At 47.8% G+C, this 14,717-nt stretch overlaps 1 protein-coding gene across 1 annotated transcript in view; it reads left to right on the plus strand.

Moving 5' to 3' along the window:
* The first annotated feature begins 279 nt into the window (after nt 1-279).
* CLCN1 (chloride voltage-gated channel 1) overlaps nt 280-14,717 on the plus strand; it is a 51,901-nt gene continuing 37,463 nt past the window's right edge. Inside the window, exon 1 of the mRNA XM_048821554.2 lies at nt 280-468. Coding sequence (XP_048677511.2) covers nt 280-468 — 189 coding nt within the window. The remainder of the gene's footprint in view (nt 469-14,717) is intronic.

The following is a 14,717-nucleotide window of genomic DNA, read 5'->3' on the forward strand; positions in this document are numbered from 1 at the left end:
GGATCATGTGACAGAGGACGGTTGCTATAAATATAGTTAAACCCTGCAATCACTGCCCCAGACGCCTTTGGGCAGGAAGAGGAGAAAGTAAGAGAGACACAAGGAGGAGGGAGAGGGGGGGAAAGAGAGAGAGAGAGAAAGACAGAGATAAGGAGTAGGAGTACATGACAGGCAGAGGCCATGCTCTGGGCCAGCCGGCTAGGTGGTTCAGGGTTGGGCCTGGACCAGCACCATCGTCACAGCTGAGAGTGTGTGTTTGTGGGGCAGGGCAGTAGCATCATGGAGAGTTCTGAACATAAGATGGCAGAGCCCAGATCGGACTCAACCCTGTGGGGTGGTGCTCCTCAGTACGTCTATGTCCACTTTGAGAAGTGCACCAGTTACGGAATCCCGTCGGAGGCAGGGTGCGAGGCAAGGGGTACGGGGGATGACCTGCACTATCTGGAGAACTCCCTCAGCCATCCACAGGTAGGGCTGGGCAATGGGGATGTTGGGGCAGCATAGATCTCTGTGGGGTGACATGGGCGGATGAGGCTGAAATGGTTCTGGGGAGTCCTCCTGGAGGTGCCGTGGAGCATGCAGCCCTATCAGAGTGCCCTTCCAAACCTCTCCCTCCCTTTGTTCCTTGGCCCACAGAGCTGGAATTGGCCCATCCACCAGGCTTCTGTGGTGGCACTTACATTCAGGAACACTGAATAGTGCTGTCCAGGGTTGCTCCCACCTTCAGGGGACGCAGAGTACTTAGTGGAGATGGGGAAAGTGGGGTGGGGGGAAGAAAACTGCCCCCATAACACATGTATAGTGTGATAAGAGAAATGTAGTCTACCACAAAAGCATAGCACTGAGACACCACTGTGATAATATTTAGAGAGATCTGGAGAGAGAGAAAAAGAGAGAGAACACATATAGATGTATAGACAAAGATACACACCCGATGCCATGATTTATCCCTGCACTAGTGCTGAGCCCAGCACAGGGACCAACAAGAGACAGCTTTCACCACCCCCTCCCTGATCCTGGGGCTTCTGGGGGCTGGTTTGACTCCTCGTGCAGATTAAGGTTTATTCAACCCCTAATGCTGCTCTGATTTGCACCCATGCCAACCTCCCTCCCCTTGCCATGCTCATGACCTGCCTCTGGCATGTTCCCTGCACCAGAGGCTCCAGCGGGGGCAGATGAGGAGCTGGTTATGCTAGCTCTGTGCCTGACAAAAAGGCCTCCTCCACTGGTATTCCCTGGGGAGGCCCTTATGTCTGCTTTTCAGCCACTTTGCTCAGGTTTAGCTGGCAACAAAGGGGCTTTACAATGACAGTGAATTTAGCCCAGTGATTATAGACAGAAAGAGTGAGAGAGTGAAAGACAGAGTGAGAGAGTGAACAGGGCTGGAAAGTATTTGCAAACATTTGTTTGAATAAAATGCTGCCAGTTTGTCGGGATGTTTTTTCTGGCTTCTGTGACGTTGCACTCCATATGTTTTATGGAAATATGCTTATGAGTGTAAATATGATGTAACTGGAATATGCTTAAGCAAAAGGTCTTTTGTAAGGTATCATTACAAAGCTTATAATCTACTGAGTGTGTTCATCCTATTTGTGTGCATGTATCATTCTTGTATCTGAAGCTAGAAATATGAAGTCTAACTCTGAGGTCCTATTGTAATTGTGCAAAGTGTGGGCCATTAATGATGGTTTGGAAGTTTGATGGCTGCCATTGACTTGGACAATTGGTTATAAATGGCCCTGTTTACTTGCAAACCTCCCTGGGTACATGCGGGCCAGCCCTAGAAGAATGAAGAATGAGGGCTCACAGGACATGTGACCATATCACATAATGCTGAAATCCGTCTTAAATCTGGTGCTTTTCCATTTAGAAGGAGGGGTGGGGATCCAGAGAGACAGAGGGTTCCCGCCTTGGGCCAAAGCTATAAAAGGAGATGGAACAGAACAAAGGGGGCTGCCAGTCATGAGAAATTCCCTAGTTACCACCTGAGCTAGAACTAACAAGGGCTGTACCAGGGGAAAGGATTGGGCCCAGAATAGGAAGGAGTGTAGTCTGTGAAAGAATCTTATTGGAACATCTCTGAGGGTGAGATTTATCTATAAACAGTTTCTTAATATGTTAGGCTTAAAATTGCGTGTTTTGTTTTATTTTGCTTGGTAACTTACTTTGTTCTGTCTGTTATTATTTGAAACCACTTAAATCCTACTTTTTATACTTAATAAAATCACTTTTGTTTATTAATTAACCCAGAGTAAGTGATTAATACCTGGGGGAGCAAACAGCTGTGCATACCTCTCTATCAGTGTTATAGAGAGTGGACAGTTTTTGAGTTTACCTTGTATAAGCTTTATACAGATTAAAATGGATGTATTTGGGGTTTGGATTCCATTGGGAACTGGGTGTCTGGGTGCTGGAGATAGGTGACCTGCTGAGCAGTTTTTGGTTAAAGTCTGCAGCTCTGGGGTGTGGACCAGACCTGGGTCTGTGTTCCAGCAAGCTAGTGTGTCTGGCTCAACAAGGCAGGGTTTTGGAGTCCCAAGCCGGCAGGGAAAACGGGCTCAGAGGTAATTCCAGCACGTCACGTGACAGTCCCGGGGGGGTGTGTGTGTGTGTCTCTGTGACCGAACCCGTCACAGCCTCTTTCTAGTTGTTTTTCATAAATATTCAGATGAGTGATTTTTGTTGGTATCAAAGTGACAATCTGGTGAATATTCATGCACAGCTTCCCATCTTGAGAATGCTTTCATTTCTATCCTCCTGTATAGAAAGGTGTCAGCCATCCAATCGGGGAGCAAAATGCCAGATCATGTGGCTTAGGTGACCAATCACACGGACAAAAATAACAAACTTTCATCAGCAATAGCAGCCACAGCAAAGAGTTACAAGTGGCCCCTAGACTGAAATATATTCACAGGAACCATTTGCTGAATAATTTGGAAGAACGAGCCAAAATAGAAAAATTGGAAAGTGTCTGCAAACAGAAAAGTAGTCTAAATTTGTTATATATAAATTGTTCTCTTCTAAAGATTGCCTAACAACACACAGAATGAGAGACAGATGGATAAACACATACACATACACACACCCAGATAATATATAATATATGCATGCTCCATCATCAAAGCACATCCATACAAACACAGTACACTAACACACACAACCTCACGCATAAGCAGAGCTACCTAGACACACACAAAGCCACCCCCATGTCCACCCGCCCTCACACACAAACAAGCACACAGGGACACAGACACCACAAACAATGACACCAAACACCCTACACACATGCCCTGGTTCCCAGACACTGCATGGAGTTATAAGCAGACACATACCTCAAGTAGTCAAACACATGTTTTTGCCTCAATGTCCTCTACCTGAGTGCACATGCATAAACACGCCCTCATGCAAAAAACAGCATGAAGTCACACGTGTGCATGCACATACACATACATACCCCCCACATATATATGCGTACATGGTCTCACACATTCTCCTTCAACATCCATACACATGCAGCCACACAGATGTTTGCACACTCACTGAACACATGCACACACTCAGACACACAGCAATATGTACATAGGTCTCAAACATACAAACATATGCACATGCACATACAGCTTCACAAAAAGATACATTCATGCACAAACATGCCTTGCACACGCATCTCTCATGCACATATATTGCATGTGCACAACCCCCCAGCATAAATACATATGTGGACACTCACAGCTTCACACACATAACTTGCACAGACACACATGCATGCACATAACCTCTTGTGCATATATGTGAATGCACACAGCCTCCCAACCTCCCACTCACAGAATCTCTCTCTCTCTTGCTCTCTGCCACATACACACACAGAGAGACCCTCATGCACATGCACTGTCCGATGCATACCCACAAAGAATCATCTATACATGAATGCTGCTGCACAGTGGAGTTTTGGATCATTCTATCTCTACATCTTAAATAAGACGCTTTCCCAAAGAAGTTCCAGGTGCTGCAGGGAGTGCAGCAAGCAGGTTGTGAGTCACACTAGAACAGTCTCCCATTCTGAGTCCCCCACTCGCAGCAGGGGGTTCTCTGAGCAGTGGGTGGGCGAGCAAAAGGGGAATTGGAGGTACAATGATTACCAGGAGATTGCTGTGGGAGATATGGTGGATGAGGCAATGACTTTATGTCCCGTTAGGTCTAGAGACTTATCTTGATATTTAAAATTACACATGAAATGAATATAGTGAGGTCTCAAACATCAAGCCCAAGAGGAACTGTGGCCACATCACACTGCTAGTTGAAGTAGAACTGCAATAGCAGGGGGCTGCCGGGCAGGACTGAGGGGCATTGACAGGGCTGTGTGGGGAGCTCAGCACTGGAATAGCATGGGGGTTGCAGGGCAGGACTGAGGGGCATTGGCAGGGCTGTGTGGGCAGCCCAGCACTGGGACAGCAGGGGATGAGGAGGCTGCTGTTAAGGCTAAGGTGAATGGGAAGCAGTTCGTGTTTTGGACTGAGTTATACTGGCAACTGCATGCAGTTGCCCAGGACAAGAATAGCAAATCGGTAAGTCTTGTGAGATCATCACTACATACATACATTTTACCTGGTGCTCTCTCCAGCCTCCCTTAGAATAACTCAAGGCATGAGGCTTCCCTCACTTCCTTTGGGAATCTCTTCTGTGCTCTAGTAGATTACTAGATTTCACCACTAAGAAATACTTTCTTATATCCATCCTGAAATTTACCATTGCCCAATTTCATTTAATTTACTTTTAGCTTCTTCTCCCTCCTCAGTATTTACACCCTTCAGATATTTGGAGCCTGTTATTATGTTCCCTCTTAGTCATCATTTAGCCGAGCTAGACATACTTAGCCCCTTTAATCTTTCCTTTCAGGTCCATCCCTCCAGCTGCTTCTCAGGATCCTCTGCAAATTTCCTGGGTTTTTCTGGTACTGAGGTTGCTCCCTGTGCTGAAAAAGTGAAGTCACTGAACTAGTCCCATCAAGAGAAGGACTGTCTCTCACACACATACCCCACCCCCAGTCAATGGCAGGAAACCTGTTGTGCTATTTTTTTAGTTATACATCTCTTCTCCCCTGACAGAATGGGGAGTTCCTGGCATATCCCAGTTTTCCTAAGTACTAGGAATGCCAGACGCTTTAATTTTCAAGGCTCTGTCCTACTCTTTCCTCCTACCCCTTCCTCCTTATGATCTCAGACAATTCCAGAGGTCTAGAAGCACCTAGAAGCCTGGATATTTGGTCTGCCATCAGAACTGGACAGTTAATGTGATTTTTGGTATCCCCTGCTTCCAGTTGGGCAGGACCTGCTGTATGAATGGCCTTTCACTTGGGCTATTGCAACCCTTCCAGTGGATCCAGTCTAACCAGCCTGAATCAACAAATTTTTCTAGCTACTCCAGATAGGTTTTTTCACCTGGCCTCTTCTAGTTCATATTCCTTTTTCTTGTGAGACTCTTCCTCAGCCCCAACAAACAAACACTCACACACAAGCTCCATACAGACTTTAACCTGTCTTCACTGGACAGACCTTTCTTCCAAGTCCTTTCCCTGCCCCCTGGGACTAACTCATTTTCCTCCAAGTCCTGATTCTTTCATCCTCCTGTCAAATGAGGCTGCCCGGGCAAGTGCAGCAGGAGGCTGACTGGCTGGCAGCAGCACTCAGCTGGGTGGTCCCCTGGAGTTTCTGCTTTCAGGCCTCTTTAGACGAGTCAAAGCAGTCTTGTTTGAGCATCATACATCGCTCAGGTTCCAGTTCATAGCTTGGATGCTGTTCATTTGACCTGAACTAATGACAGTCCATCCCTGGTCCATGTGTGATAATGGAGCAAACATTAGGCGAGGTGATCCAGATACACTCAAATGCAGTGGCCGGGTGAAATCCACATAACGAATGAGAGATGGCGCATGGTCTGGCGGCCAGGGCAGATAACTGGGAGTCAGAACTCCTGGGTTGTATTTGTGATGCTGACACTTATTTGCCATGTGAGCAAGTCCCTTTCCTACCTGATGCCTCAGTTTCTCCCTTCGTAACATGGGCATAATAATATTGACCTGCCTCGCCTCAGGAGGCTGTGAGGCTTAATGTCTTCTGTGCTTTGAGATCCTTGGATGGAAATGTCTGACCAGGGAAGCAGTTAGTAACTAAATGAAACTGACCCTCTCTTTCCCAGACCTACCTGCAGTGAGTTCTGAGCTCCTCTGCCTAGCACGTTTAGGTTTCCTGGTATGGGCAGCTGTCCTTGTGACCACCAGCTGGGGTCTGGAAGAACAAAAAGGAGGAAGAGATCTTCTTATGTAACTCAGTGTGGGTAACTCCTGCTCGTGTTAATGGCGGGGGAGATGGATTTATCCTAAAAGACTGGCATTAAGTATGAAATCCCTTGTTCTAACTCTTTGTCCCTTTTTCCCCTTGACAGAGACTTGGCTCCATCTCAGTGTACAGACTGCCTCTGCCTCCCAAAAGTGCCCAACCTGGCCCCACCACTGTAGGTTTCCTTCACTCAGTTCCCAACTCCCTTCCTATAATGCTGAGTTCTCCAGTTACACAACATCCCCACTACAGAAATGATCTAACACCCTCCAAGTACTCAAGATACATACTAACCCCTCCAGCTTCTACTCCTTGCCCACTAGTTCCCTCCTTATCCCTGGATGGCCTACAGTAGCCTTGCAGCAGGCAAGGTGCATTTCTAGGGTGGAGGAGGGATAAGGAGCATTTCCAACAACAGGGTAGTTAGCTGAGGAGCATGCCCAGCAGGTGGTATGGGACCATACAGTATGCAGGGGGAACTGGGCAGTCTCTGACAGCCAGGAAAACGCCTTGGAAAAGCAGTGACTGAGTGAGCGGAGTGTGATAACTGCTTACAAGTATCTCCAGAGCGTAAACACCAAAGACTCTAGAGAGGGATTGTTCAGGCTGGTACAAGTGGAGATAGCTGAACTTCAGCAAATGGGGGACATTTTGGCCTGGTTAGAATCCCCAAGGGACGTGATGGCAGCCCCATCTCCTGCAGCACTTACAAATGAGTCTGGACAAACCCTCATGTATGGGGCTCAGGGTAACTCATGATGCTTTATGTCTCTCTCTTTTATATCCTGTGATTCTCCTGCTGAAGTGTCTGGTTCTGCTGTTCCAAGCAAGGCCCATCCCCCTCCTGGCACTCAGAAAATCTTAAAGGACTCTTGTGTGTGTGGGCTGGAGGATGGGGGAGGGCTACATTCTGGGAGGTATGAAGTGCCAAGACCTCAGGACATGCCACTAGCAGGGGAACACGAGCTTCAATGAGCCCTCAAGCCAACGTCGGGTCATTGAAGGGCATGTGACGAGGAGCCGCCTATTCTCAGCTTCTCAAACAAATCACTCCCCACCCTACTTGCTGAGCCCAGAAGGAGGGAGGGCAGCTACTCCCTCTGGAGCCTGATACCCTACAAGAGAGCACAGCCAGGATCCCTGGAGTTTCCATAAAGAAAAGGAGTACTTGTGGCACCTTAGAGACTAACCAATTTATTTGAGCATGAGCTTTCGTGAGCTACAGCTCACTTCATCGGATCATCATGCATCCGATGAAGTGAGCTGTAGCTCACGAAAGCTCATGCTCAAATAAATTGGTTAGTCTCTAAGGTGCCACAAGTACTCCTTTTCTTTTTGCGAATACAGACTAACACGGCTGTTACTCTGAAACCTGGAGTTTCCATGTAACCCCGGACCTTCTAAGAGTACCTAGTCTCTGAGGACATTAAAGGGTGGGGAAGTCATACTGTTCTGAGCTGGTCTGTCTCCCTCAGCTCAAGTGTGTCCCTGCCGAGAGATCTCTCCTGCTCTCACTCTTTCTCTCTGTGAGGTGGCATGGCTGCCAAGTTTGGTGCAGCTCGATGTGGGACATTTCATGCAAATTATTTAATGACCTAATTTGCATATTTTAACTAATTTGCACATAGCCTTATACTTTCAAGCAGTGATGGAGACAGGGTGTGGAGCCACATAGAAGTAGGCATCTCTGGCGGAGGAGGTGTGGAGGCGTGGGGGTGCTGGGTAGTGGTCTGGGTGCTGGAGAGTGGTAGGTTGAGTGGCTGCTGTTTCTGAGGTCTGGGGTAGCTATGTGCTCAGAGAGGGCTGTTTGAGGGAGTGGCTGAGGCCAGCACTAGGTCTGCCTCACATGTCTCTGCTGATTCTGCCTGTTGTTCCCTCCCCATTGGAATCCAGCACGGGTAGCTGCGAGAGGGGAGGCAGAGTGGCTGCCACGCTGCCTGCAGGGCAGTCCCACAGCCACCCACCCTGGCAGGAAGAGAAGTTGGAGGCAATTCTTGCAGCCATCTGGACGTGAAAGATCCCAGCTGGCTGCAGGGAGGTGTGACAGGGATGGCTAATGCATGAGGCAGCCCTGAGGGCATCACCCTACTGTGAGCTGCACCAGCCCCCTGTATGTGTTCCCTAGCGATTCCCCAAATGGTATCTCTCAGCCCAACTTTCTCTTTGGCTGAAGAGAGCTGGAGATACTTGTGGTTGTATCTGGTACCCAAAGAAGGGGGTCTCAAAGGAGATTGAGGGCTGGCTGGCAGGTGGTGGAAGAAAGACTGAAATACTGAGCAAACCCCTATCCCCTGCCACCTTCAGACAAATTTTTAAAAATGCCATTTAAAAAATGCACATTCAAGGAGGTAGAGTTGGCTTTAGGCACCTGCAATGTCTACAGCGAAGGGTGGAGCTTCCACCTATCCCCAAATTCCCAGGACACCCACGGGGTTTATGAGTTCTTTGTGGGATAACTAAAGTGGTAAAATAATTTCAAGAGTCCCATGCACACCTACAGCTGCTGCAGCCTCCACTCCCTGGGGAGAATGCTGTGTTCTCATGGCATCACAATGCAACAGTGAGTGAAAGCCCCACTGCAACTCATGGGATTTCATGTCAAAACCTGAGGGCATCTGTGTAAGCGGGGGAATGGTCCTGCTATTGTAGGGAACTTTCCTGGCTTATCCACTACCCTGGTGAAGTGGGCTAGAGAAAGGATCTGAGTTTTTGCTCCCACTTCCTTTAACCAGAGGCCTGCTTGACCTCAAGGGCTCCCCTTCCACTCTCCTGTGTGGCAGAGTCCTCGTATCCCCAACAAGACTGGGCCTAGGATTCCTGGGGGGCTTGACCCCCAACCTTGTTGTGGTCACTTAGAGTAGGGGCTAGGATGTCCCCACTCCGGGGTGCTCTCTCTGGATTGGATGCTTCCCTGACCCATTGATCATTTCATACAGTTCAAAGTAAATACAATTTATTAAACAGCAATCCATTAAAAAAATAAGGAAAAAATGGGAAAGGTTAAAGGAAAACACATAACCCTGCTGTGTGGCACGGGGACATCACAACCAGCGTCTCTGGAATGTAAGGGAAGTTCACAGTCTGTTCCTCACAAATCCCAGGCCTCCTTCTTAGGCCCTGGCTGTGCTGCAGGGATGCTGCGGGTCGGACACTTGCTCTGGCGGTGGCCATACGCTCTCAGGCTGTAGGTGGCAGGACCTTTCTTCCCAGCGTCGCCCCGCCCCGTCGAGGTTACGATCCCCCTCGAAGTCTGGCCTGCATGGGTGTCTTCCTGCACTGGGACCGCTGCCCAGGGTCCCCCTTGCTTTCCCCAGCTGCTCACTGCACCTGGCTCCGGATTGGTCCAGCCCCAGCTCCACTCTGCCTCAGCACTGCTGCTGCTGCTCTGCCTCCAGCTCCCTGAGCTGCTTCTCTGGCCCCTCTGGCTCTGGTTGCTGCAGCTCTGCTCCCAGGACAAGTCTGCTGTGTGGGCTGCTTCTGTCACTCTGCTCCCAGCACTGACCTGCTTCCTGGGCTGTTTTTCTAACCTCTCTGGATCTGACATAGCTCTGCTCCCTAGCTCAGCTTGGGCCCAGGCTTTCTTCTTAGCTCAGCCCCACTCTGTCTGACCCAGGCAATTCCAGCTCACACAGAAGATGGGACCCCACTGGCCTCCTGACTCCCTGATTAGCCTGCCGGCCCTGTCAATCAGGCTGACCTGGAGCATTGGCCTCTCCCCATTGTTCATGGGGACCCTCAGTCTCAGGGTCCTGATTTCCCATCGACCCTTCCCCTTTCTTTTGGTACTAGGAGCTAGCCAACCAAAACACCCCCTGTGACGTTATGAGTGTAGTATAATATTTCATTGAAAGGTGAGATAAGACCAGAAAGAGTTAATTAACTCACAGACTGACCTGACCCATAGCTGAACTTTAAAGACTGGTTAGGAAGATATGTAAATGAATAGAGCTTTAAAATGCAAGCCTGCATTATTAGAGATAGAAGGGTAGATATGTGCTCAGGTCTTGTGATGTAAGCAAACAAGTCTTGTCTATTGCTATAGCTTTGATTCAAAGATCAAAAAAGGAATATTAACATTTATGAAGACACTTGAGTAAAATAGTATTGTTGTCTATATGTCTCTTTGAAGGTTGTGGTAACCTGTATCTGAACTGTTTAATGGATAAATTACCCTGTGCTAATTGCCATGATGTTTAGGAGAAGGAAAGTTAAGCCTATTGTTTTCTCAGGCCAAAAGGCTGTTGGAAATTTATAAAAACCTTGGGACATGATCCTTCTTCATCTCAGATCTACTTTGGGTTTCAAGAGGGGGAAACCTTAAGCCATAAGGATTGAGATCCCCAGTCACTGACTGGAGTCACACTGAATATGGACATTGGACTATAACCTATGGACCATTTCTAAAAGGATTTTTGGCAACTACAAGCTCATCTCTGCTATGTATCTGAACCTCAAGAATTGAATTCAAGTCTGTATGGAGATTGATCTTTTAACCAACACTCTCTCTTCTTTTTTTAATAAATTTTAGTTTAGTTAACAAAAATTGACTATAGTGTGTATTTTGGGTAAGATCTAAGTTATAATTGTACCTGGGTCTGGGGCCTGATCCTTTGGGATTGGGAAAACCTGTTCTTTTATATGATGAAGTAAGATTTTCAGAATTCATAGAATATCAGGGTTGGAAGGGACCTTAGGAGGTCATCTAGTCCAACCCCCTGCTGAAAAGCAGGACCAATCCCCAATTTTTGCCCCAGATCCCTAAATGGCCCCCTCAAGGATTGAACTCACAACCCTGGGTTTAGCAGGCCAATGTTCAAACCACTGAGCTATCCCTTCCTCTCCAAGTCATCATTATATGGTTGACGTGTGGCTGGATAGAGGCCTGAGGCTTGGTACTTTAAGGGAACTGCATTGTTTGAACTTCTGAGTAACCAGTGAGGTACAGTAACTCCTCACTTAACGTTGTAGTTATGTTCCTGAAAAATGCAACTTTAAGTGAAATGATGTTAAATGAATCCAATTTTCCCATAAGATTTAATGTAAATGCGGGGGGTTAGGTTTCAAGGAAAAATTTTTTGGGAAGACAAAAGGCATTATATACTGTACAGTACTGTACTGTGGTTGGGAAGTGCCCCTGGCTTACCCCACACAGGCACAGCCCACTGCAGGCAAGGACGCTAGGAAGCACCTTCGCAGCAGCAGTGGCAGCTTACCCAGAGAAGAATATGCGTCGACTTTGCCAGGGGATGCTCCAGACCCACCTCTTCCTGTCCCCGCTCCGCTCCAGGCCCTCCTCTTCCCACTCCCACTCCACCTCTTCTCTGGAGCACACTGCATCCCCGCTCCTTTCCCCCCTCCCCGAAAGTCCTAAGCGCTGCCAAACAGCTGTTTGTCGGCGATTAGGACTTTCTGGGGGGGAGGGGGAGGAGTGGAGACGTGGCGCTTCCCTGCTCCTTCCCCTCCCTCCCACTGCTTTGCGCTTAGGACTTTCTGGGACGGTGGGAAAGGAGGGGGCTCTCTTCCCCCTCCCTCCCAGAAAGTGGGGGAAGCGCTGGGAGGGAGGGGGAGGAGGTGGAGAAGGGGAACTTGTGCAATGCTCCCTTGTAAAGTTGCTGCTCTTCCACAAAATCTTACAAGCAATGGACAGAGCAGGCAGCCAAACGATGTTATAAGGGAGCATTGCACAACTTTAAATGAGCATGTTCCCTAATTGAGCAGCGACGTAACTTTGAAACAACGTTAAGGAGAGAGGACTTTAAGTGAGGAGTTACTGTACTATAGAAGCTGTTTTGTGTTGGCTTGGTATATCTAAATATTGGAATATCCGCCAGGTTTTGGGGTTTGTCTGCCCCGTTCTGTTTGCAGTTCACCCTAATTGAGTGACCTCAGCTGGCTCCCACGGGCAGCATCATTACAACAGTCCCCTTACATCTGCACCAATTCCAGGGAGTGTCTGTAACCAGAAGAAATTTCACATTTGATTATACCATACTGTACATCTCTATATATTTGCTGGCTTATTTGAGTTACCCACACCACTCTGTGCAACACCTGGCCTTTTCAGAAGGTCTCTCCTCCAACTATTACCAGGCATAGTCCAGTTTAGTTTATGGGGTTTGCAGAAGTAATAGCACCTGAAAGGGGGATGGGTGCAGACCATGCATTTAGATTAAAATATAGAGGGCTAAATTCAGTCCTGGTGTAAGTGTGTGCTCCTCCAGTGAAACCAACTGCTTTGCATGAGATCTGAATTTGGCCCATCTTTTCTAATAGGGGAAGCAGGGTCACACTAGTCAGCCCGCCAATTCAACCCGCCAGTACTGATGCGGGGTGGGGGGAGACAGAAAATATGGGAAAATTTACCCATTTTAAAGAAAAAGTCAGGACACCTGCAGGGGGGCTTAAATACGGGACTATCCCTTTAAAAACGGGACATCTGGTCACCCTAGTCATTCCCAGCTTGCGTAGACATTCCTGCAATAGCTCTGATCTAGCTAGTGCACTGAGAATAGAAGTAGCCATGGTGGTGCAAATGGCAAGCCGCCACAAGTATGATCCCATCCAAGATGCAAGGCACATACTGTGGGCAGCTAGCCCCTCCCACCACTGCATCTGTGCTTCTATTTTTAGCACCCTAGCTCAGTCTGAGCTAATGCAGGTATGTCTACTTAAGCCGCTAATTACACCTTCCAGCTCAAAGTGTAAACACAGCCTTAGTATTTACCATCTCAATGATTCCAGATCAACTGTACTCCATTTACAAGTAAAAAAGTTTTCTTTTTAAAAGCAGCACCACAACATCCCTTTGAGATGTGAGGGTCAAGCTGGGATCTTTCCATCCTGCACAACATCAACATAATTAGGCTCTCTGTGACACCTGTGCCTTTCGGGAGGTGGTGGGGGGCAGTTTACAGGCACAGATAAGACTACACTTTGAAGACAATGTGGTTGCACAGGTGTCAGTGAGGACATAATTTGTGTAGCAGAACCTTTATTATGGTTTATGAAGAGGGAAGGAGCCCAGCTTGACTCTCAAATACCAGGCTGAATGTGCAAAGTGGCAGCAGGTGAAAATGTTTTTTTACTAGTAAACTGCATACGTTTGAGCTAAGAAATGATAATCACGTAGCCCTATCATGGCATTTATGTGGACATGCTTTTTAAAGTCCTGAGGTAAGTGGGGAAGTGGGATACTGGGAGGAAGCACGAGCAGGAGATGGTGAGAGGGAAGGGCTCCTGCCTCATACTGAGAAAGAGGGACGATCAGCCAGTTATCTCAAGTGCCTATACACAAATGCAAGATGCCTGGGAAACAAGCAGGGAGAACTGGAAGTCCTGGCAGAGTCAAGGAATTATGATGTGATTGGAATAACAGAGACTTGGTGGGATAACTCACATGACTGGAGTACTATCATGGATGGATATAAACTGTTCAGGAAGGACAGGCAGGGCAGAAAAGATGGGGGAGTTGCATTGTATGTAAGAGAACAGTATGACTGCTCAGAGCTCCGGTATGAAACCGCAGAAAAATCTGAGAGTCTCTGGATTAAGTTTAGAAGCGTGAGCAACAAGGGTGATATCGTGGTGGGAGTCTGCTATAGGCCACCGAACCAGGGGGATGAGGTGGACGAGGCTTTCGTCCGACAACTAACAGAAGCTACTAGATCACAGGCCCTGGTTCTCATGGGAGACTTCAATCAACCTGATATCTGCTGGGAGAGCAATACAGCGGTGCACAGACAATCCAGGAAGTTTTTGGAAAGTGTAGGGGACAATTTCCTGGTGCAAGTGCTGGAGGAACCAACGAGGGGCAGAACTCTTCTTGACCTGCTGCTCACAAACCGGGAAGAATTAGTAGGGGGAGCAAAAGTGGATGGGAACCTGGGAGGCAGTGACTATGAGATGGTCAAGTTCAGGAAACCTGACACAGGGAAGAAAGGAGAGCAGCAGAATACGGACCTTGGACTTCAGAAAAGGAGACTTTGACTCCCTCAGGGAACTGAAGGGCAGGATCCCCTGGGAGAATAACATGAGGGGGAAAGGAGTCCAGGAGAGCTGGCTGTATTTTAAAGAATCCTTATTGAGGTTACAGGGACAAACCATCCCAATGTGTAGAAAGAATAGCAAATATGGCAGACGACCAGCTTGGCTTAACAGCGAAATCCTTGTTGATCTTAAACACAAAAAAGAAGCTTACAAGAAGTGGAAGATTGGACAAATGACCAGGGAGGACTACAAAAATATTGCTCAGGCATGCAGGAGTGAAATCAGGAAGGCCAAATCACACTTGGAGTTGCAGCTAGCAAGGGATGTTAAGAGGAACAAGAAGGGTGTCTACAGGTATGTTAGCAACAAGAAGAAGGTCAGGGAAAGTGTGGACCC

This window comes from Caretta caretta, chromosome 1, assembly GCF_965140235.1.
Source record: "Caretta caretta isolate rCarCar2 chromosome 1, rCarCar1.hap1, whole genome shotgun sequence".
In the NCBI taxonomy this organism is placed as follows: Eukaryota; Metazoa; Chordata; order Testudines; family Cheloniidae; genus Caretta; species Caretta caretta.